The sequence below is a fragment of the Sphaeramia orbicularis genome, chromosome 14, assembly GCF_902148855.1.
Source record: "Sphaeramia orbicularis chromosome 14, fSphaOr1.1, whole genome shotgun sequence".
In the NCBI taxonomy this organism is placed as follows: Eukaryota; Metazoa; Chordata; class Actinopteri; order Kurtiformes; family Apogonidae; genus Sphaeramia; species Sphaeramia orbicularis.
The window spans coordinates 16,171,152-16,196,175 of record NC_043970.1 but is presented as its reverse complement, the minus strand read 5'-3'; the positions used below and the strand labels follow the sequence as shown (position 1 = coordinate 16,196,175).

The window sequence follows — 25,024 nt, the reverse complement described above, 5'->3', positions numbered from 1 at the left end:
AAAGAGAAATATCCATATCTGTGCACCAACCATATGTAAACTGGTATTAAACATCTTTTTTTTTATTATTATTATTTATCATAACCTCTGCCATGGAGACCATGTGATCATGCTGTTGACCACTGATTTTCATGAAACTCAGTGGAAACAAACTGAAATATTGATGTTTTTTCCCTGTCATGATAGAATTATTGGGAAAAAAAATTACACTTATTTTTGTAGTTTTTTTTTTTTAATTGTGATGAAGTCATGAACTCAAGCTATGTTTAAGTGTTTTATAAGACATGTCTGATGCTACAAATCACCTAAAATCCAGTATCTGCCATTAACAGATACCGATAAAAGTAATTTTGTCTGCATTTTTGATCCTAATCCAGAATATACAATCTTAATGACGATTTTCTTGAGTTTATTTGTCATCTGCAAGTTAACAGTTACGAATTGTGTTCACATCAACCCTCAAAGGCCTAAACAACAAAAGCACCTACTGATCAAAAATGTTTAATAATATCTGAACTACCAATCCTATCAATACATTGAAATAATTCTGGTAAAATGCAGTTTCTCAGCTTTTCATTATTATTATTAGATATAATTCATTTGGACCATAAGAGGATCCATAATGAACAAAGAAATACTGTCATGATTCATCAATAAAACCCTTCAGTTGGACAAATGACAGTGATTAAACATACTTTATTTTATTTTATTTAACCAGGAAGTCCCTTGAGATAAACCAAGAGATGACCAAGAGGCATTTATGTTCAGTTAATTATATATTTTGCTGATGCTTTTTCATTCCTCTGTTTTGATTTACTCTGAGTTTTTATGAACATCTACATCACAGGTGTCAAACATGCGGCCCGGGGGCCAAAACCGGCCCGCCAAAGGTTCAAATCCGGCCTGTGGGATGAATTTGCAAAGTGCAAGTTAGGGCATCAAACTTAAAAATAAAATAATAATAACCTATAAATAATGACAACACCAATTTTTTTCTCTTTGATTTAGTGCAAAAAAATATTCAATTATGAAAATGTTTACATTAACAAACTATCCTTTAACAATAACATGTGAATGACTTGAACAAAATGAAGAAATGAAGACAATTCCATGCAATTTTAACAATTTTCTGCCTGTTACTAAATGTTTTGTGCATATATGAGGCAGAATATTGATAAAATTGTACTTATATTTCTTAACAAATTTCATGTTTTTCAGGTTATTCACATCCTTTTTGTTTAGATAGTTTGTAAATGTAAATATTGGCATCATTGAACATTATTTTTTGCACTAAAACAATTTGGAGTTGTCATTATTTATTGGTTATCATGCTATTATTTTACTGGTCCAGCCCACTTCAGATTAAATTGGGCTGAATGTGGCCCCCAGAAGAAAATGAGTTTGACACCCCTGGTCTACATGATCAGTAAATTAAATGTCAGAAAAATATCTGATTTGCAACGAAAAATTAAAAATACAGAAGATAATATTCTAAGAAACTGTAGTAAATCACTTAAGAAAGGTTAGATATGGAGGGAAATTTAAGTGGAAGTTCCCTCAAACATACCTCTTGGTCTTCAAGGGTCAAAAGTCATTGGGCCTATCACAGCAGACTTTTTCAGACATGACTACCCACTTATATTCAGATTCCATTACAGTCAGAATACTTAATGAATCCCAGGAGATAGTGTTGAAATTAGCAGCTTTTTCATTGTGATTTTAACCCATAAAGACCCAAACAGCCACTAGTGATACCTGTTGATCCACTAATCCAATCAATACATGTAAATAATCGATGTAAAATACAGTTTATCACCTTTTCATGGTCATCAGATATGACCCATTTGGATGTGCAGAGGGTCTGTAGTTACCGTGGAAACACCGTCTTCTTCTACAACATTGATTCACCAGTAAAACCCATGGAGTTTCGTAACTGACAGTGAATGCAGACACTGTTTTTTACATTCAGTTATTGATATCTTTACTGAAAAAGTCACTTTTTCTGATATAATAACCCTCAACTTTAACCCTTTAATGCATGAAATATGACAACCTTAGTCAAGATTTTTTTTTCTTGAATGTCTTTATTCCTCCTTAGGCATGAAAAAAACAACGTGATCAAGTTTTTTTTTTCTTTTCATGGAGTTTCATAATGTCCATACATTTAATTTTTGAAGTAAAGAAACATTTGTTTAAAACCCAATATCAGAAAGTGAGATGAAAACAATGAAATAAAAACATTTTAATGCTGCTAATCTGATGTTTTCTCACATTTTAACATATTCTAATGCTAGTTATTACTCACTTCATGGAGATAATATGCAAAAATAAACCTTTTTGTCTAACAAATAACAATTGATTTACACTAAAACATGTTACTGCAGATCAGGTTTATCAAGAACAGCAAAGTTACAGTAATGGTATGAATGTCAGTGTTAGGGATGATGCATAAGTGTCCACTGTGTTGGCTGATATGGAACTAAAACAACAAAACCCATGAATATACAAGAGAACAGCTGTAGAATAACTGTCCACTGTAGTGACCACTACGCATGAAAGGGTTAAACAAAACAAATGTAACAACTGGAACATGTATTTTTCTATGGTGGTGTTCAATTAAAATATAAAGTTGAAAAAAAAAACAAAAAAAAAACCTCAACTTTAATCTGATGTTTTATAAAAATCTATATGATCAGTGAATTAAATACCGAAAAATACCTGATTGTCACTGAAAAAAATGCAAATTACAGAGGATAATATTCTAATAAATGGTGATAAATCATATAGTACAGGTTAAATCTAGAGTAAAATTCATTTGGGAACTGCCACAAAAGTAGCACTGGGTCTTCATGGGTTAAATATTTGACCAAAGCTGTTGAAATGTTACAAATACTCTGTGTAAATAAAGTGTTAACAGTGCACACATTCACTAAAATAGTCTGTTTACTATATATATATCGAATGCTCATACACCTGATTACCCATGATGTAGATCGACCGTGGTGAGTTCCAGCAGGAGCCGGTGCTGAAGCAGCTGGAGGTTCTCCAGGAGGAGGAGAAGGAGTTCCAGCATATCAAGGTGGGCAAACTCCAAAGACTAATGTCAACTGCAGGTAATCCAGCAGGAGATATGAAGGCTCAGCTTCAGAGAGCCAATTAACCTTTCATTTGTGAGTTAGCATGTTATGCAATAAAATGTTCAAATACCAGGCCCCTGTGTAAACACAAACCCCGATCAGGGCCAAAGGGAATAAAGACGAGGCAGCAGAACCACACAGCAGCCTCTCAAGGACAGGTCTGATGATACGAGGTCGTACTGATTTTTACTTATTTTGTCTAATTTAATTTTCACTCTAATCAAGAGTTCAAGAGAGTTTATTTCTACCAAGGTACTGAGGTTGTTAAATGGAGCACTCCATAAAAGGCTGAAGGATAGGTGCTAGAATCCTAAGTGATTTTCTTCACATTTATCTTTGAAGGCAAACATACATATTCTGTTTATTATTAGATCGGAAATGTGATATTGCTCTTAAATCTGTGTGTTGGTCACAGAGGCAGTCTTTTAACAGTTTCTGCTCTTTCACTTAAGTCCTTGGTTTAGTTTATATTTTCAGAAATTCACTAATTCAGTCTCATTTGTACTTTAAAAAAAATTTTTTTTTAGAGTTTTCAAGTATGAGGAAGTGCTGGGTGAATTGTTGCAGAAAAGGGTAGAAAAAAAAAAGAACTGAATTTAGTAAAGACCTACATTGAATTTAATTGAATTACTAAATTATTAAATGATTACTTTGCATATTTTTCATCCTGTATGAGGCTCTCATCCACATATATCAGCAAAATTCTAGAACATTTACAACATAGCTTAGCATTACTGCTCAACTTCATGACAGACTCAAGCCTCTGGTAAGCAATAAAAAATAGAATATAGACAATAAAACACAGAAAAATGTGGGATGATGAATAATATAATATAATATAATATGACATAATATAACATAATATAATATAATATAATATAATATAATATAATATAATATAATATAATATAATATAATATAATATAATATATAAAATGATAAGTGCCAGTGTAAAAGATTGTACATAACCTGCAAATAAAACTAAAAACAGACAAAAGAACATGTCAGATCACAGATGTAGACCAGGTAGTTTACCCCTTCCATGCGTGAATTATGAAAATAAGTATCTAGATTTTTTTTTCAGATTGATTTTATTACTCAAAATTAGGCTCAAGTTGAAATGCATTCGGATTTTTTTTTTTTAAATATAGTTTTATTAAAAAGATATTTAACCTCCTGAGAACCAGGAAAGTATAACTTTTGGCTTATTTTTAATTAAATAATTGCCTATATTGGAAAAATCACGATGCAACAGTTTTGTTTTGGGTTTTTTTTGCATTTTTTTCTATTTTTTTATTTTTATGAAATAACCTTTGCAGTGGACAGTTTTGTTTTGTTTGTTGTTGTTGTTGTTGTTTTTTGTTGTCAGATCACTGAGCATTCCAAATTCTAAAACTAAGATAATACTTTTTTTTCATTGTATTGCTTAGGGTTTATAGAGACTGTGGTTTGGAGAATATTGCATTCTAACCCTTTGGGAAATGATCTTAAATTATGTGTCTACAAATGTGGACATCAAGCATGAAAGGGTTAATAATCATGTTGTGGATGTGTTTATCTGAGGATCCAAAGTATCCAGTTTGTCCACCAGAAAAAATGTTGTGTCAGAGTATCTGTTGTTTTTTTGTAAAACAAAAGGTCATGTGGGCATTTTTTATTTATTTATTTTTTTTCCCAAAACAGAAGGCGGAAATACCCATGTAGAAAAATATCCATGTTCATGTGTACAAGGTGATGGTTACTTTACTAATGCGTAGGTAATTATATTTTATATATTCAGAATTTGGCTAGTTTTAGTTTTTCATGAAGGGAAAAGATTCATTTAGAATAGCTGAAAAGGGTATAATGAAAGAATATATTACATCAAATAGAATTTACAAGACCATTATTTAATAAAAGCTCCATATTAAAAGTCATTTAATTAAAAATGCACTTAAAAAAGTGTTATAATCATTTCAGGTATGGTAATGCAGTCTCGGGATGAATTCAGCTGATTTTACCTGAAATATGTTTTTAGTTTGTGTTGTATTTGTTAAAAGTTTTTGCTCATTATTATTTTTTCACTGCTATTTTCACTATATTAACTTTGTAGAAAGATAACAAATTATCTAAGTATAGCTGTGAGTCCATTCAAAGCTCCTAAATATGCTGTATAGAAGTACTTACATTTTCTCATGAGTTAGAATTCACATTATACTAACTGTATCTTTGACTTTGAGGAGGTCAGACTGGTTGTTTTCGCTTTATTTTATTTTCAGTTTTATGCTAAGTAAGGCTAAATCACCTCCAGAATGGATCTATATTTTTGTACCATGTCTAACCACGCCTTTATTGGCTTTAAATGATAATAAACAGTGGGTAAGAAAGAAAATAGATGCATAAATTCAATCCATCTCATAGTGAGCAGGTTGGGAGTTACACAGGAGAAATAAACAGAGAGAGATAAATAGACGCCTCTTCCTGCTAATTTTCCTATTGAACCCTCTGGGAAAATTAGCAGGAAGAGATATCCATTAGAGTTATTTATGTCTGTATTTCTTCATTATCTCCAGAGCATGATGAGTTAGGTCTGGTATGACAAGTCACACTGTTATTACTCTCATTGTGTCAACCCTGTACTTTCTATTACCTCTAGTAATTTAATCCTCAGTAGAGTCACATCTGAAACGCCATAAAGAAATCTATCAACCAGATTATTTAGTGCAAGGCTGCGCGCAATCAAGTCACCTGTAAAAATATGTTGGTTCTTCCACATGGTTTGTGTCGTCAGATGCTTTTGCAGGTTTTCAGATTTTTTTTTCAGATGCGGATAAAGATATTACACAGATGTATTATGGAATGAAATAAGTATATAGTCCTGCACGAATAAGCAAATATAGTACATTTATATTTCATATTTGCTGTTCTCTACATCCAAGCCTTTTTTTTTCTCCTCTGTATTAAATTCTGTATTCTCAATGGAAAAAAAAAACAAAAACAATCTGCTCAAACTGACTAATGTTTTATTAGGAATTCATATAGTACATACATACAACACTGATATTATAATTTATATATAGAATCTTTATATTATCATAGTGTATTTAAGAGGCATTCTTATGTATTCAAGCATACTAATCAGAAATATAGTTTCAATACTTTGAATTGTAATTGATAAAATAATAATAATAATAATAATAATAATAATAATAATAATAATAATAATAATAATAATTATTATTATTATTATTATTATTATACATTTTATTTGTATAGCGCTTCAAAGACACTTTACATGCAGCAGATAAAAACAGAAACCAGACATATTGAAAACAGATTAAAAACAGGTGCAAAAGGCAGGTAAACAAATATAAAACAGTTAAACATTAAACATTAAGATTAAACATTAAAAGCAATCTTAAATAAATGAGTTTTTAAAAGGGATTTAAAGGTGTTGGGGTCGGAGCAGTGTCGGATAGAAGGTGGGAGGGAGTTCCAGAGGGTTGGAGCTGCAATGGAAAAAGCTCTGTAATAATAATAATAATAATAATAATAATAATAAATAGGACTCCAACCTAGAACCATCGTGAATCCTAGAACCATCATGATTTTTTTTTTTTTTTTCGTGAGTCCTAGAACCATCATGAAATTTGACATTTTGTAAGCATATGTGATGGTCTTTCAGAAAATAAGTTCTTTTGGTTGGTACTCCTTGTCATACCTGTGGTATTTGAAAGTGAAAATGAATGAAAAATATTATTTTGCAATTTTATTATGACAAAAACAACAACAAAAAAGGATCATACCCATTAATAAATGCTGATCTGATTACTCTATATACTTATGTAAAAGGATGTGTAATTATTTTCAATATATCATATTTGGTTTGTGTTTAATTGGTCAATAAATATAGGGGTTCGTAAAAGTTTCAAGTTTATTTCCAGATTTCACAAGGTCATACCACAGTCCCAATAAAGACGATGTTATTGATAATATACATATGCAATCTATATGTGGTAGTCATTCTTTGCTGAAAATTTCATACATTTAGCTAGAAAACTTACTGAGATATTGCACTCTAAAATTTGCTACATTTTAAGACGATCGCGAAATGCACCAAAAATGGTAAGAGGGGTACCCTGTTCATGAATTTTTTTCTTCAAATGTATTTGATATATCAATCTGAAATTTTGGCTGAGGTGTTTTTTAGTGCTGAACTTTATATGGTAAAAATTTCAAGCAAATCTAAGATGGCCGAGCAGGAGGCACTTGTTGAATTGAGGTGGAATGACCCCTTTGCTATCTGGGGGACCTTAAAACCTTTAAAAAAAAAAACCAAAAAAACATTAAAACTGAAATCGAGTAAAAAGCAGTCTTCACTTCCTGTACAAATTCATCACATGAAACACAAGTTGTTTTCCAAATCACCAGAGGTCGCCAGATTATACTAGTCCCAAATGAATAGGGCTCAAGTCAAAATATTAAGTTACTTATATCAATAAATATGATATATTTTTAAAGATATTTTCCCTTGAAGTCAATGATTTCAGTTATGACCCCAAGTAACAATTATTTTCATTGTTGATTTTCATTTTGTTTATTTTCCTGATCAATCAGTTTATAAAATGTCAGGCAATGGTTAAAAAAAACTGTTTTTCAAAGCTTCAGGAAACAAAAAAAATAATATTAACACTAAAAACGCTGCAGTTAGATCGACTCTAAACTGATTATCAATTGACAAAAGAGTCCCCAATTGATTAGACAGTTGACTAATACGCTCTAATACACTCTCACTGTTCCTTGTGCTATTCCTACTTTATTTGGACACATTTAGTAACAACAAAGACAAGATGATGAAAAGATATGGAAAATGGACTGCTTATTTCATTATATTTTTTAAAAGCAATATACAAACATCCACTCTGTAAAAGTGCAGAGCTAATATCTAACAGTTGTGACATGATTTATGGGCTTTTTTTTTTTTTTTTTTTTTTTTTTTTTTCTAATTTCTGTTTAAGAAAACCTGAGTCAGAAGTTGAATTTGTGATGTGTAAAAATAACCTGAAGGCAGTCACTGTTGAGATGCAGCATTACGACATCCCTTACACTCAGATTTGCTTAGGTCACTAATTTTACCCATTTTAATATTCAATCAATCTGGGGGCCAATCCCTCAAAGTCCCTCTGCCTACTTAATATACAATAGCATCGCCAAATGACTCCCTCATCATAGCAGTAATCCATTTCCCTCAATGAGATAGTGCACCTATAATTATCTGACCGCTGAGTGCATTTACAAACCACTTATGTAATGAAACGCAGTACGGCGCAGCGTTTCTCTGCTCTTTTGATGCTACAAACAGGAGTAAAGCCTTGAAAGAACTTGGACACTAGGGTCATGTTCGGAACTTTAGGAGCTTTGTCTCAGATCCAGGTCGTCTACAAAAAAACTTTTCTTTCTGCTCTTTTTAAAAAACTTTCTTGCTGCAGGTGTTTTCGTCTTATAAATTCAGGTTTGTTTGACATTCGCTGCAGTTAAGTTTTGTCAAAACTCATCTGAAAGCCAGTTTTGTTTTTAACCCTTAAGGATCTGAGCCTATTTTGACCGTTTTTGAGCACTTTTGGTTTTGCCTTTATATACTATATAACGAAATGTTTACTATACCCATGTTTGGTATCTTTTTTTTCAGCACAACTTCATCTGTCTCATCTATTATTTTTTCCACTTTAACCCTTTCATGTATACTGGTCACTACAGTGGACACTTATTCTACAGCTGTTCTATTGTATCAGGGATCTGCAAGCTTTACAATCTGAAGAGCCATTTTTGACTCAAAAAAGAAGGAAAAATGTGACTGGAGCTATGAAAAAATATTTAAACTCATCTACATTTTACTATGAGGCAGCTGTTCTTCTGTAGCCTATTTGTCATTAGTTTGTTATTTAACTATTTAACTTTGTATTTCCACTACAATAATGCAATGTTTGGTGCATTTATGAAATTATACAACTACAATAAAGAAAACATTCAAGATTTGCACAATTTTTTTTAATGATGTACATTATTTCCAAACAAAATTGCAATGTGTAATAGATAAAAAGCTCAAATTTCATGTTCTGACTTTTAAACAGCAAAACTATGAACAAATGCAGACTGAGTATCTTATATTAAATTTGGCAAGAAAATAATGTAGTGTGACATACATTTCGGTTTATATTCTGTCAAAAAATTATTTGATTCTGTGTATAGCCTGCACATTTTCGCAGATGGACAATGTTAGAATTGATTTAGCCCTATAACTGTGTTAAAAAGTAATGGTTCATTCAGTTTATTTCAAAATGCTTCTTATGTTTTTTGACAAGGGGAACCATAGAGAGAGGCTAAAGAGCCACATTTGGCCCTGGAGCCACAAGTTGCAGACCCCTGTCTTGTACATTCATGGATTTTGTTGTTTTGTTTTGTTTTGTTTTTTTTTTACACATATCTTTATTAAAGATTTAAGACATTACATATCGTTTCTGACATGAATTGGTAACATTGTGTAGATCTCCCCTGAGTGTAATAGTTATAGTTTTCACGCAATTATCAGTAAATGCACATTTCTTCGCTTCAAAAATTAAATGCATGGTGTCCAGCTGAGTGGACATTTTTGCAGCTTCATGAAAAATAGGTTCCTAAGAATTTTTTAATTATTATTACTATTTTTTTTTAAATGTTTTTTTTTTTTTTTTTTACTTTTTTTAAAAAATTTATTTATTTTTCATAAGAAAATTTTCAGTCGCATTGTTTTTTTCATGCCTAAAGAGGAATAAAAACACTCAGGAAAAAAAAATCTTGATTAAGGTTCTCATAATTCGTGCATGAAAGGGTTAATCTACTATATCAACAAAAAAGGACAAAAAACACAAAAAAATCAGATTTGAAAAATGTATATAATTTATTGCATAAATAACACAGAGATGCTTAATGAACCTTTTCAAAGACTTTAAAATTGAATATTGGTTCCAAATATTAGGTATATAAAATCAAAATTGTAATAAATTAAAACTACACTCAGATATTTGACATAAAAGTATATCTTTACATAGGCATTTTCTCTGGTTTTCTCCCCCCCTCCCCCCACCACTCCACTACAGGTTTCCGCATCTGTTTCAGGTGGGGGTCATTCTCACCCTTACCTGTAATGCTAATTCAGTCTGTGGATTAGAATCTGCAGGTTCTGCCATTTTTTCCGTTTTGAAAAAAGACAAAAAAATGACGAAAATATGGTAAGAAATCTAATGCCATCCCACGTCATTTTCATAATTTTACTCACGCTTGTTTGTTCCAAGTTCAAACTGTCATATCTTCAGTTGTATTTGCTCCATCAACATCAAATGCTCTTGTCCCCAGTGGCCTATGTGACCGACTTCCAACCCTATGATGTGTTGAAAATGTCATATGATTGAGTCACTGGGCTGTGACTGTGGACCCCTAAGGGTTAAAGGGGTTACATAGTAGTAGTACTGATATATGTCATGTACCAGTACACAATTATGACTAAAAACCACCACACATGACACATGTCTGTACCATGGTATCATCAAATTTACTTCCTTATAGTCGGTCCAAATAACACTGTCTTATAATCATCATGTGCTGCATCAGCTGATCGTTTACATTATAGCTCTGTTAGCTTAGCTCTGGTTTTACATTGAAAATAGCCACAGTAAAACCACAAATCACCTCCATTTTCCATTTGGTTTATGTTGTCAATAGTTCAAGATTCAAGGGGCGGATTTTGATGAAATTTTCAGGAAATGTTGATACTGGCACAAGGAACAAATCATTAAATTTTGGTGATCAGGGGGGTTTGGGGGGTGGGGACTGATCTGCCTTGGAGGAGGTCTGCGCTCTTCCAGTGCTTTTCTAGTTATTATTATTATTATTATTATTATTATTATTATTATTATTATTATTATTAAGTGCTGACTACTAAAAAGATTAAACTTAAGACTTCAACTGTCTAAATTAAAATTCAGAACTTAGCAAAGACAATAACATCACATAACAAGACTAGAAGCACTCGGAGAGCGCAGACCTCCGCCAAGGCTGATCAGTGGCCCCCCTGTGGGCCCCCCCCACGCCAAGGAGGTTATGTTTTTGCCAGGGTTTGTTTGTTTGTTTGTTTGTCTGTCTGTCTGTCCGTTAGTGTGCAACATAACTCAAAAAGTTATGGACAGATTTTGATGAAATTTTCAGGGTTTGTTGGAAATGGGCCCCCCCGTGGGCCCCCCCACCCCCAATCACCACAAAAATTTAATCATTTCTTCCTTATCCCATTTCCAACAAACCCTGAAAATTTCATCAAAATCTGTCCATAACTTTTTGAGTTATGTTGCACACTAACGGACAGACAAACAGACAGACAGACAAACAAACAAACAAACCCTGGCAAAAACATAACCTCCTTGGCGGAGGTAAAAAGCACCCCCCCCCCCCCCCCCCCCCCCCCCCCGATCACCACCAAAATTTAATCATTTTTTACTTGTGCCAGTATCAACATTTCCTGAAAATGTCATGAAAATCCGTCCATAACTTTTTGAACTAGAAGCACTCGGAGAGCGCAGGCCTCCGCCAAGGCTGATCAGTGGCCCCCCCGTGGGCCCCCCCACGCCAAGGAGGTTATGTTTTTGCCATGGTTTGTTGTTTGTCTGTCCGTTTGTCTGTCCGTTAGTGTGCAACATGACTCAAAAAGTTATGGACAGATTTTGATGAAATTTTCTGGTCTGTGGGCCCCCCCCACCCCCGATCACCACCAAAATTTAATCATTTCTTCCTTATCCCATTTCCAACAAACCCTGAAAATTTCATCAAAATCTGTCCATAACTTTTTGAGTTATGTTGCACACTAACGGACAGACAAACAAACAAACCCTGGCAAAAACATAACCTCTTTGGCGGAGGTAATTATCCTGCTAACAAACAAACATGCAAACAAACACGCAAACAAAACGAAGCGATCACAATACCTCCTGGCAGAGATAATAACTTATACCTTCATAAGCACTATAATCAAACTCACACATGTTGAAGAAACGCTGTGATTTCAGCATCAAACTCTGTTCTTTTCCTTTAGAGCTGTGTCCAGTGGTGAAAACAACAACAGTACTATTAGATTTTATCATTTAATCACCTTATTTGACTCTAAAATTCATTTCCTCTCAGTTACTGCATATACCCCTTTTAACTCTAGAGCATATGAAAAGTAAATATATTGCTTCAGTTTTTCTTGTTTGAAAAATATCTCGGCTTAATTGTTGTTTATTCTGTGTGTTAACAGATACAAAAATGTCAATTTTGCATTTACAGGAGTAAAAGACTGTTGTCTCAGGCTCTTGGAGCAAATCATGAGAAGGTTTTCATTTGTCTTTGTTTCTTCAAACACTGGAGAAAATATCCACCTTGGGTTTTGTTTCAACTCCTTTAGCAATTATATTTTTTTCTCTTTAACGTACTTCCTCCATTCCCCTGGGGATAAATGTGACGTGCGCTAATAATGTATGCTTTCAAAAACAGTGTGCTTATCATATTACTGCTACATGACTCCTAATTGATTCACTATGTCATATATGTGCGCATCATTTTCCTTCCGTTTTTTGCATCTTGGTATTGATGGAACCAGCTTATTTCTGGAACAGAATGAGACAGTCTCGCATAAGATGTGACAGACAATAAAATGCATCAACACTTCCTACAATACATACTGCATAAACATGGATATTACTGAGCATTAATTAACAGGATGTGCTGTCTGAGTCACAGACAGATGACTCACACCATTAAAGCATGTTATCTGCTTTTTCACGTCCCACAGATTAGCCTGTTTATTAATTTCTTGTATCCATCATCTTATTTTCTAATTACTTCTTACTTTTGACCTTCAGGGAGAGGCGAGGAAGTGTTCAGACAGATGAGAGACCAGTTTGTGTTCAGACGCTGAGGTTTATAAATGACTTTTATATTAATGTAGCCATGAGGAGCAGAGGCAGTGATTCATTTGAGGAACACCGGGCACTCGCACAAACACACCGACTGGAGCAGATTCTTAGTCCAGAAAACACAAAATGATGATTATTTCTGTCAGTGGATGGCCAAGTTTCATCAGAGGTGTAAACTGGCACCAGTTTTTGTACCAAAACAAACAGCAGACAGGTTATTTACCTCTACGTTTTATGCAGTAATGACTAGAGCAGCTAGTCTGCTGTGTTTCTAATGTAACCCTATATAAGCCTTCATTCTGATGCCACATGTCAGTCATTTTTTCCCTTCATAATACAGTATTTTTTGCTCTGACGTCATTAACCCTTTAGCTCCTGACGTGTCTGTGGTGAGCGTTCTGAATGTAGGATTTCCTTCAATGAGATAGTGCACCTACAATTATCTGACCGCTGAGTGCATTTACAAACCACTTATGTCATGAAACGCATTACGACGCAGTGTTTCTCTGCTCTTTTGATGCTATAAACAGGAGTAAAGCCTCGCTGAACTGGACACTAGGGTCATGTTCGGAACTTTAGGAGCTTTGTCTCAGATCCAGGTCGTCCACAAAAAAACTTTTCTTTCTGCACTTTTTAAAAAACTTTCTTGCTGCAGGTGTTTTCGTCTTATAAATTCAGGTTTGTTTGACATTCGCTGCAGTTAAGTTTTGTCAAAACTCATCTGAAAGCCAGTTTTGTTTTTAACCCTTAAGGAATTGAGCCTATTTTGACCGTTTTTGAGCACTTTTGGTTTTGCCTTTAAATACTTTAGGAGCTTTGTCTCAGATCCAGATTGTCCACTAAAATCTTTTCTTTCTGCACTTTTATTTTAACTTTCTTGCTGCAGGTCTTCTCTTCTTATAAATTCAGGTTTGTTTGACATTCGCTGCAGTTCGGTTCAGTCAAAACTCATCTGAAAGCCAGTTTTGTTTTTAAAGGGGTTACATTGTAGTAATTTGTACCAAAACAAACAGCTGACAGGTTATTTACCTCTACGTTTTATGCAGTAATGACTAGAGCAGCTAGTCTGCTGTGTTTCTAATGTAACCCTATATAAGCCTTCATTCTGATGCCACATATCAGTCATTTTTTTCCCTTCATAATACAGTATTTTTTGCTGTGACGTCATTAACCCTTTAGCTCCTGACGTGTCTGTGGTGAGCATTCTGAATGTAGGATTTCCTTCAATGAGATAGTGCACCTATAATTATCTGACCACTGAGTGCATTTACAAACCACTTATGTCATGAAACGCATTACGACGCAGTGTTTCTCTGCTCTTTTGATGCTACAAACAGGAGTAAAACCTCGCTGAACTGGACACTAGGGTCATGTTCGGAACTTTAGGAGCTTTGTCTCAGATCCAGATCGTCCACAAAAAAACTTTTCTTGCTGCACTTTTTAAAAAACTTTCTTGCTGCAGGTCTTTTCTTCTTATAAATTCAGGGGTTTTTTTGACATTCGTTCAGTCAAAACTCATCTGAAAGCTAGTTTTGTTTTTAAAGGGGTTACATAGTAGTAATTTGTACCAAAACAAACAGCTGACAGGTTATTTACCTCTACGTTTTATGCAGTAATGACTAGAGCAGCTAGTCTGCTGTGTTTCTAATGTAACCCTATATAAGCCTACATTCTGATGCCACATGTCAGTCATTTTATCCCTTCATAATACAGTATTTTTTGCTGTGACGTCATTAACCCTTTAGCTCCTGACGTGTCTGTGGTGAGCGTTCTGAATGTAGGATTTATTTTAAATATTCCTGAAAATTCAACCGTTTCCTCAATAGGAACATTTCTACATATGCTGATAGAATAGATCTTGTGCTTTCCATAGACATCTGAGCATGCTCAGTGCAACCCCCGCCACCTGTGTAATGGGGGCAAAACACAGAGTAGGGACTGAGACCAACTTACTATAAAAATAGACAGTTTGAGCTTTTATTTATTTATTTTTTTAAACACCGTTTTCTTTGTTGTTTTTTGTTTTTGTCATAACGGGCTGAACAAATGGACTCAAATGCACAGTATGGAACAGAATAAAGTGTGATGAGAAAAAAACACTAGGGATGTCCAATATTGGCTTTTTTGCCAAAAACCGATATGCCGATATTGTCCAATGCTTAATTTCCGATTACGATATGTACCGATACCGCTGCCGATATATGTGGAATATTAAACTAATTTTAGGTAACATCACATATCTCCTGTCATGGAATTAACACATCATGCCTAATTTTATTGTGATGCCCCATTGGATTCAACTTAAGTTGTGGAAAAAAATGCCATATTTATTTATTTTCTCTCCCTCCCTCCATGAGTCTATTACAGTGTGGCAACTCTACTGTACAATTTTGAAAACTCTGCATTTCTTTCAGCTACAAACAATGCTTCATTTATGCGTCGGTAAATGCCGGTGAAATCAAGGCATTATTTTATCGGTTTTAATGATAGACAAAAAAAAATAATAACGGTATTCACCGATATTACATTTTTATGCCAATATCGGGCCAATAATATCGGTGGGCCGATATTATCGGACATCCCTAAAAAACACAAAACCTGGAAACGAAAACATCAGAGTCCATGGGTGAGCCAAAGGAGAGTAGTGAAGGTCTGTGGTGGAGTGGCAGTTCCTGGATTTTTTTGCTTCCGATCCGATCTTTTTTTTTTTTTTTTTTGGATTAGTCTTGCTGATACCAATCCGATTCCGATTTTTTTCAGTAAAATTTTGATTTAAATTTGGAGTCATTATTTATAGGTTATCATACTTCTATTTTACTTGACATCACAATTGGGTTGAATTTGGAACCTAAACTAAAACAACGATGACACCTTTAACTCTCAATAACTTTAGTATAATTTTTGCACTTTTCAAATTCATACTGTGGGCCAAATTAGAACCTTTGGCGGGCCGGTTTTGGCCCATGGGCCCTATGTTTGCCACTGCTGTAGCCGATCTATGTACAGGTCAGTCCTGGTATTACATGGGGGTGTGTTCTGTGCCGTACGTTACTGATGCGCACATCAGTGGGTTACTTGCAGGCCGGGTTGGGGCGGGGTCAAAAGAATGTCAGTTTATTTGCGGGGTGGGTTGGGTCGGGCCAAATAATTCCACAAAAAAAAAAAAAAAAAAAAACCACTCGCGCATCACGTTAAAGTGAGAGTGAAACCCATAGATGTTTTACTAATTCCTCTAAGCCTCCTGCTGTTGTGCAGCTAATTTTCCTTTTCCCTACATTTGGAAACTTAAATTTGAGGGAGTAAGACGTGTGTTTACCCCCCCTGCCTCAGGACTGGCCCAATTTCGTGATTAAATCCGATCCAATCTTCTAAAAAATGCCAGATCGGAACATAACATCCCTATTTTTTACTGTTATTTGCAGCACTGTGGTGATTTTCCTTCATTTTTACTGTGTTTTTACTGAGTTTTGAGTGTGTAACTACTTTTAGAGTTCAACCAGATGTCAAAAAGCAGCTGGACTGATGTAGAAAAAAAAAAAAAAAAAAAAAAAAACAGCCTTAAAACAAAAACAGTTCTCAGGTTATGTTAAACATCCTAAATCTCTTAGTGATGTACGTTCTGAGTTTTTTATTTAGTAAAAACTTGTAAAACGTTAATTCATCTCAGTCGTTTTCTGTTATTCCACCCTGTTTTGACCCTAAAACACACAGTAAAAAAAAACACAGCAGCTTTTATGACACTGACATGAATTCACAGCAGCACGTTTACCTGGAATAATGTCTCAGAGGTTAAAAAGTTAATCGCCTGGATTAAAAATGACCAAACATGCTAGAAATATCTTTATGAGAGCAAATTACTTCAACTAGATCCTGAGACTTAATACTCAATTCTATTACACATGGGTTTATGTGTAACTGTTCACACAGACTGGTCCAACTGAGCCTGATTACTCATCCACAAGGGCCAACACCTCCAGTTTGAAGCTGAAGTCAATGCAGAACTAACTTTAAGTACAATACCACTGAGAGATGCTAGATGCAGAATCCAAAAAGAGCCTGGAACAAGTTTTAGCTGACTTTCACTCAACCTTTGTAAAAATACCAAGTCAATATTTTTTTTCCCAGGAGTCATTCTGAACCCATTCACTTCATTTGAACCCCCCCTAACCAATGGTGCTTTGGTGCAGTTTTTCTCCAAATATATTTTTTTTGGGGGGCATATAGAAGGTTTTTGAGGATTTGCTGTGTGGGTGTTGATTGACACTTGTGATTGACTGCTCAGTGTTGAGTCACGTTTTCTGGGTTTCTGTTCATTAAATAAAGTATTTTCTCCCACAAACAGCTCTACTGCAGCTCTGGTTAAGAGCGGCTGACGTCACTGTGGTTACGTCTGCTTTTTCTACAATCTGTCGCTGTCGGGTCCAAATCCTGTTCATAATCAGCCTGACAACTGGGAACAGAATCTAGAAATGTTTTGAAGTTGGAAAAAAAGACTTAAGAAGCTTAGTATGTTGTTGTTGTTGGAGTGGGACTTCCATAATATTAAAGGATACCAGAACAGTAAAAAAGTTTGTATTTATTCCTACTCCTTATTACATAAGGGCAAACTCATTTTAGTTCAGGGGCCACATTCAGCTAAATTTGATCTGAAGTGGGCCGAACCAGTAAAATAATAACATAATAATATATAAATATTGTCAACTCCGAACTTTTTTCGATGTTTTAGAGCGAAAAAAGTACATTTACAATATGAAAAGGTTTACATCTACACACTATCTTTTCAAAAGATGTGGAAAAACATGAACAAACTGAAAAAATAAGTGTAATTTTAACAATATTCGGCCTCAGTTTATCATTTACACATGCACATTATAACTTACAGATCACAGTGGATCTACAAACACATAAAACATTTAGTAACAGACAGAATATTGGTAAAATTACACTTAATTCTCTTAAGAAATTTCAGGTTGTTTGTATTTGTTCAGGTTATTCTCTTTTTTTTTTTTTTTTTGTGAAATTATACTTTGTTTTAGTGTAAATACATGAAAATATTTACATTTACAAAGAGAAAAATTTGGAGTTGTCATGATTTATGTGTTATTATGATAGTATTTTACTGGTCCTGCCCACTTGAGATTGAATTGGTCTGAATGTAGAACCTGAACTAAAAGGATTGTTAATTTCTTGGTGTAATTTTTCCATTTCACTAATTCAGCCCAGGGGCCAGACTGGACCCTTTGGTGGACCAGATTTGGCCCCCAGGCAGCATGTTTGACACCTGTGACATAAGGTATGAATATTTATAGAGAATTTGCCACTATTTCACATATAGATGAAGGTGATAAGTAAAGTTATAAGTCTTAATCGGAGGAAAAACTTTGGTACCAGCTTATGTTAGCACGTTAGCTGTCTATCATTAGTTCCCACTGCATCTGTCAAACAGGGTTTTATTGATTTCTCTGATATAAAATAAAGTTGTCTCACATCTTCACACTTCATGTTTTGTTTGTCAGCCCTTTATATGTGCCGCCCAGTTTCAGGAGAAGACAAACAAAAACAATTGATGTTAATACACAGCCGAGTACGAGGTGAAATGATACGAAAATATAAAAGGACTAGAAGGTTAAACATAATTTAAGACACATATAACAATCTACTGCCTAATTTGAGTTGATATTCTATACCGTACTCTACTATATGAATTCCAGATGACTGGTTATGTTTTTTTTGTGGTTGTTTCATTTGTCTGTTCATACATTTTGGAGATCATTTATGGAAAATTGCACTAACAGCTGTATTTAAGCTAAATAAATGACCCCGACTGGAGCCTCATTTAATAAAAAAGTTTTACTATAATGAGTATAAAGACTCCACTGTCATAGACAGACATTAGTTTTATGATGTCAGACTTAATGTTTTACTCTTCAGTCTTGTTATGATTGTTTCACTTGTTACATGTTCAAAATAAATGAACTAAACTAGAGCTAAACCTTTTTTTTTATTTTTCTGCTTCATGTTAAAGGACCCCACCAACGGCTACTACAGCGTCAACACCTTCAACGAGCACCACACCACACCCACCATGTCCCTGGCCACCAGTCAGACTCCCGACGTAGTCCGAAGTCCCCCGGCTGGAACTATGACTATCGGTAAGCAGAGGGTGCCCACCGGTATGTCCTTCACCAACATCTACAACACCCTGGGCGCCGGCCCCAACCGCCTCTACGACTACAGCCAGCGCTTCGTCCTCGGCATGGGCAGCAGCTCCATCGAACTCTGCGAGCGGGAGTTCCAGCGGAGCTCGCTCAGCGACTCCAGCTCCTTCATCGACACGCAGTGCGACAGCAGCGTCAGCAGCTACAGCAAGCAGGACGGATACGTGCAGTTCGACAAGGACAGCAAGACCTCGGCCTCGTCTTCCTCTCACTACTCCCAGTCGTCCTCCCAGAACTCAGACCTCACCAGGCCTCTGCAGAAACGCATGCAGACCCACGTCTAACGGCTGCTGGGGCCTGGACCGAGACGACGAGGACGGAAGGAGACGTTCAAGGAGCCATCTTACCTACATACTGAGAAGCCTTTGCAGTACTCGACTGGTATTCCAATAAAGGGACATAAAACAGTTTGTAGTCGACTTTTGACTTTAAAACACCTGGATGAAACAGCTGGAATCAAAGTGCAACATCGTAATCATGAGCCAAGTTAAAAAAAAAAAAAAAAAAAATCCATGACAATCATTTGTCTGCTTTTGCTCATAATTGACAAGAAACACAGTTGTTTGCTGCTGTCCCTTTTTTGTACTTTAAAGACTGCCTTGACATTTGCACCCATAGGTGCAAAGTAAAGAAATGGTAAGTTATGGTAAAAGGATCAAAAAGAAAAAAAGAAAATCAGACAAAAAAATGAGCAGATTTTGTATTAATGAGAAACTCTGGCTGCTGTGAGCTCAGCTCCCCTTCTGACATTTGAGCGCCGAGGCTATTGTTAAAATCTGAAAATGCGAGCGCAGTGAAGGAGAAAACAATGTGAGCTGGCACAGCAGCAACTGTTGGATGTCACTCATTTCCTGTACATGTGTTACCACAACACCTTGGTGACTTTTAACTTTTCCTGCTTTAGAAAACGGGGTCTCTTTTGTATAATGTGCTGTACATTGTTTTTGGCTCTTTAATGGCTCTTCTTTTTTGAACATTGTGACAATTTCTTTGCCTTTTTTCGGTGTATGCTTTTGCAAAGGATCATTCCTCATGAACTGATCACAGAATGCATGGAGAAGAGGACATGCCATCTCGTCACACAAAGCCAACTCTCAAAGGACGCTTTTGTTCCATCACCTGCTGCTTTTCCGAGTTATTATTTTTCCGTTTCCCTCCTGAAAGGACCTTACGATGTTTACAAATGTAGCGCAAGGGTATTGAGATCTGTACTTTTCCCATTTAATGTGAGACACTTGCAGCTTGTGTGTGTACTGTATCTCTGGAAAAGCACTTTCTAGCTGCCAGAGCAGGTTTCTCATTTCCATATTTGGCTGATATCGTGTTGTTTACACTAGCGCTCTGTAAAACCCAGCATTTTGTGTACTGTGATTTGACTACTGAATGACAATGGGCGAAGTTAAAGTGAGGTCCTTGCCGTCTGATATTTCTTAGCTTCCAGAGACTTTGATGCTCACTGTTTTAAGTGAGCCAGAACGCTAGAGCTGGTGACAAAAGGCTATCATTAGTTTGAAGCCTAACAATTAGACCGCTGCTCTCAAGAACAATGGCTAAAAAAAGAAGGATGAGCAAACACGTGTACTGTCACAATTATCAGTTTGAGCACTTCTATGAGGAAATTAAGATAAGCCTATATGCGATGATTATGAGTGTCTGGGGTGGTTAAATGGCCTATCAGTCATAGCAGCCGCACAATAAAATTGCGCTGCAACAACCACCTCAGATCTAAAGGGCAATCAGCCAATCCAAATGACAGACAAGTCCAATATGACACAGCTGACAAACGCAAATAATACCGTTCAGGATTGTCTCGGAGGGAAGTGAAGAAAGCACAAAGTGGTACATTGCATAGCTACTCACGTTCTACAAATGACTATAACTGAATAGCATGGGTTGATGTACTGTCATTACTAAGCACTTACAAGATGTATTAGGCTCACTTTTACTGTGTAATAAATGAATCTCATCACTGTCATTTTGGGGAATCTTACCTTACATTTGGGAGTTTCTGTTGTAGACATGACATTACTGTACAGAAAGGAAGATTTTGTGCCAACGTTGTGTTTTGATTAAAGAAAACAATATACCTCAAAGCTGCCTGACTCTCTGTTTAATGAATTTATCTTATACTTTGTAATACATCTCGTTGCAGTACACTTCACTTTTTTTCATTGTTTCTTCTTGCCAGGCCCAAAGCGTTATGTCAAAGACCGACCCCCCCCCCCCCCCCAGGCACAAAGGCTTGATGGGCCCCTGGCCAAGCTGGCCTGAACTTCAGGTTTTTTTCTTTCTCTGTCTTTAATAAATAAGACATAGATTCCATATACAGAGTAGTTCTAATTCATTATGGAGAGCACTGTCGGCTACTTCATTGGAAAATGAAAAGTAACCATTGAAGTAATGACTTGGGGTCATCACAGGCTGTGGGGAATGAAATTTTAAGGCACATGGACCCCTGGACTCAGAATGCACTTTGGGAAAATCTGGCCCAGCCTCTCAGGACGCATTCTGTAGTTTATTATTTTCTTTTTTTTTCCTTTTTGGTCTGGACTTTCGAACTCTCCATGTATGAAGCATCCCCTGGAGCAGGACGTGGAACAAACAGCCGGAGTTTGGTCTGACCTAAAGAGGTGGTCTCGGTCTGGATAAAACTGAGTCACCATTTGGTCCATGTGCGATGGGAAAATGCTTTGTGTGTTTTTCATATTTTAGGAGCAATCACAGGGAGATAAGCAAAGTTATTACGGAAAGACAGAAGGTGAAAATGAGTTAAAAACATCATACTCTAGTATAAACATCATCATAGTACATGTAGATGACAATGTAAAAGCAAAATGAAGCAAACTAAATGTATACGATACAGCAAAATCATGAATCTTTCAGGAGTGAAAACAATGTCAGAGCAAGGTGGACCATTAACATGTTTACCTAATTTTTAACATGTGACTTTTGGTCTTAAGACTATATATTCATGACTTCAAGTTATTTCTACCATTAAACTGCACATTTTCTCAACTATTTTATCACTTAGGTTATTTAATCTCCTCTTTCAGCAGTTTATTTATGCCATTAGCTAATCATTTTAATATTTATTTCGCCTTAACAGTTCATTGATTTCGCTGTTTTTAGCATTTATTTATTCATTTATTTATCATTTATGTATTCATTCACATATTACTTAGCACTTATGCACTGAATTTAGATGATTATTTGATCTCACCTCCTGACTAGTTTTTTTCCACTCTCAGCTGTCTGGCTCTCAGTTTAGTACTGTGTGTTTTCAATCAGTGTGTAAAAGTAGCCTATCCCATAACAACTGCACAGGTTCGGCCTATAGGGTACATGTTCCACCCACTGGAACCCACTTGTTTGAGCTACTAGATACCAAATGTCCCTTTGCATTAAATAAGCATCTATTGCCGCATTTCCACTACATGGAACTGGCTCGACTCGGCTCAGCTCGGCTTGGCTCGGGTACCAGGTACTATTCTTGGAGACCGTTTCCATTACAGGATACTACCCGCTTTACAGTACCTGGAGCGGAGTGGATAGCGATGGGGCGCGTTACTTCTGTGTCGTCTGCTCAGAGTTGCTGATAAACTCACTCGCTGCGTGTTGTTCTGTCAAGCTCATGCTAAATTTTTACATCTGAATCTCCTTGACCAACCATGGTGTAGTTTTGCGGGCTGTCATCATGTGGATTAACTTACCGCTATATTTACTGTCAACTCCCGCATCTGTTTTCTGTAAAACACAGAGTCGCAGGTCACAGAGACAACTCTCTGACCCATCAGTGGTCTGCAGTATTTACACATCATGTTTTAATATCTGTTCCCAGGTCTTGGAACCTTGGCGGAGGTGATACCAAAAAAACTAGTACCGGGTACCAGATTCCAGGTCCTTTTTTTGTAATGGAAAAGCAAAAAGGCCGAGTTTAGTCGAGTCGAGCCGGTGCCACACAGTGGAAGCACAGCATATCTTACCATCCATCCACCAGTCCATCAATACATCCATCTGTGGTATGTGACTTATCTTACATTACACCTTACACTGCTGAAACCTGTACAATAACTCTGCCGACTGTCACAACTTTCCATTGTGTCCTTGGATCTGTTTACTTGTCATCTCCCTGACACACAGTATTGTTAAAAAACATGAAAAAAAAAAATCAAATTTCATTTCATTGTCGAGGTCAGGGCAATTCCACAAACTGATATCAAAGAATGGCCTCCTGTAGAGCCTGAAAATTGAACCCCGCACAGGTATTTCGGAAACGTCTTCTGAGAACCCAAAAATATGGAATTTGCTACTTCTCCCCCTCTAATTTTCAAAATAGTTTCTTTGCATGCTGAGCTGCATAACCTTTAAAGGACTCTGTCTTGCTGTAAGAGCTGTGCTGTTGTGTGAAGTACAGGGCGGAGTCTTTGTTTTCAACGCAGCCCAAACCTCCAGCTCCTACATCCTGAAAATGCTGTACCTCTTCCTGCTGTTATCTTGTTTACCAGGCATGCCTTGTGAGTTTACGTCTTGGATCCTGAGGATCAGCAGGTGGAATCATGCACAACACAAGCATGCATTTAGAGAGGCTCTGCTGAGCTTCCCTGGGTGTCTGTGCCAGCTTCCTGTGTTTGATAAAGACCAGCACAGCATGTTAAAGGATATATCGTAATGCACAGTACACTGCAACAAAAGACAGTGTCGAGTGGAAGTCAAACCAGCACTATTGTTTTCCGCTTGACTTGTTAGAACTAAAATTTGCTGTTCTTTATCCCTGAATATGCTATTGATGCTGCATATGTACAGAAGCACAAGGATTATGCTGAATTTAGTGGGGGCCACATCAAATATTTTTTTTAAAAATGAACTAAAATTATCAGTATTTAAAATAAAGAGCTCAAAGGCTACACCAAAGATGCCAAAGTACTGGATTATATCAATATGAACTCAATATTTTCATACTGAAGTGACAAAGTGATAAAAGATAGAAGCACTGTTGTTGTTTTCACCACTGGACACAGCTGTAAATGAAAAGAATGGAGCTAAAATTTATTATGTTTTTTTTTTTTTTTTCAATTTTACTGTTTGTTGATCCATGGTTCAGACTAAACTGTGACACTTCTGACCGATTCCACGATTCCAAACAGCTCGTTAGTGCAGCTACTGACAACACAAACTGTACAGAAAATTGATGATGGTGATTTGTGGGCTAAGCTAACAGAGCTATAATGTAAACTATCAGCTGATGCAGCACAGAGAGATTGTTAGAAAAAGTGTTGACTATGAAAATAACTTAACGTTGAATTGTTGTCAGTTTTGGATGTCAAAGGTTCTGCTACATAACTTCCATCTGATGTTGAGCTTGTAATATTAATGCTGCATAGAACCAATTTAACCCATAAAGACGCAAACAGCCACTGACGACCAAAAGCATTTACTGATCTAAAATGTTTAATACCTGTTGATTCAGTAATTCTATCAATACATGTAAATAATTGGTGTAAAATGCAGTTTGTCGTCTTTTCATGGTCATCAGATATGACCCATTTGGACGTTCAGAGGCTCTGTAGTGAACGTGGAAACACCATCATCTTCTACAACATTGATTCACCAGTAAAACCTGTGGAGTTTTATCAGTGATGGAGGAGTGGATGGAGACACTTGTTTAATGCTTGGTAAATGAAATATTTTTGCTTCAAAAATAACTTTTTCT

The 25,024-nt window shown here is 35.9% G+C and overlaps 1 protein-coding gene across 1 annotated transcript in view; it reads left to right on the top strand.

Moving 5' to 3' along the window:
* kirrel3a (kirre like nephrin family adhesion molecule 3a) overlaps window positions 1-21,404 on the top strand; it is a 520,880-nt gene extending 499,476 nt beyond the window's left edge. The window contains exons 15-16 of the mRNA XM_030154510.1: window positions 2,993-3,079; window positions 19,122-21,404. Coding sequence (XP_030010370.1) covers window positions 2,993-3,079; window positions 19,122-19,598 — 564 coding nt within the window. The 3' untranslated portion in view covers window positions 19,599-21,404. The remainder of the gene's footprint in view (window positions 1-2,992; window positions 3,080-19,121) is intronic.
* The last annotated feature ends 3,620 nt before the right edge of the window (window positions 21,405-25,024 follow it).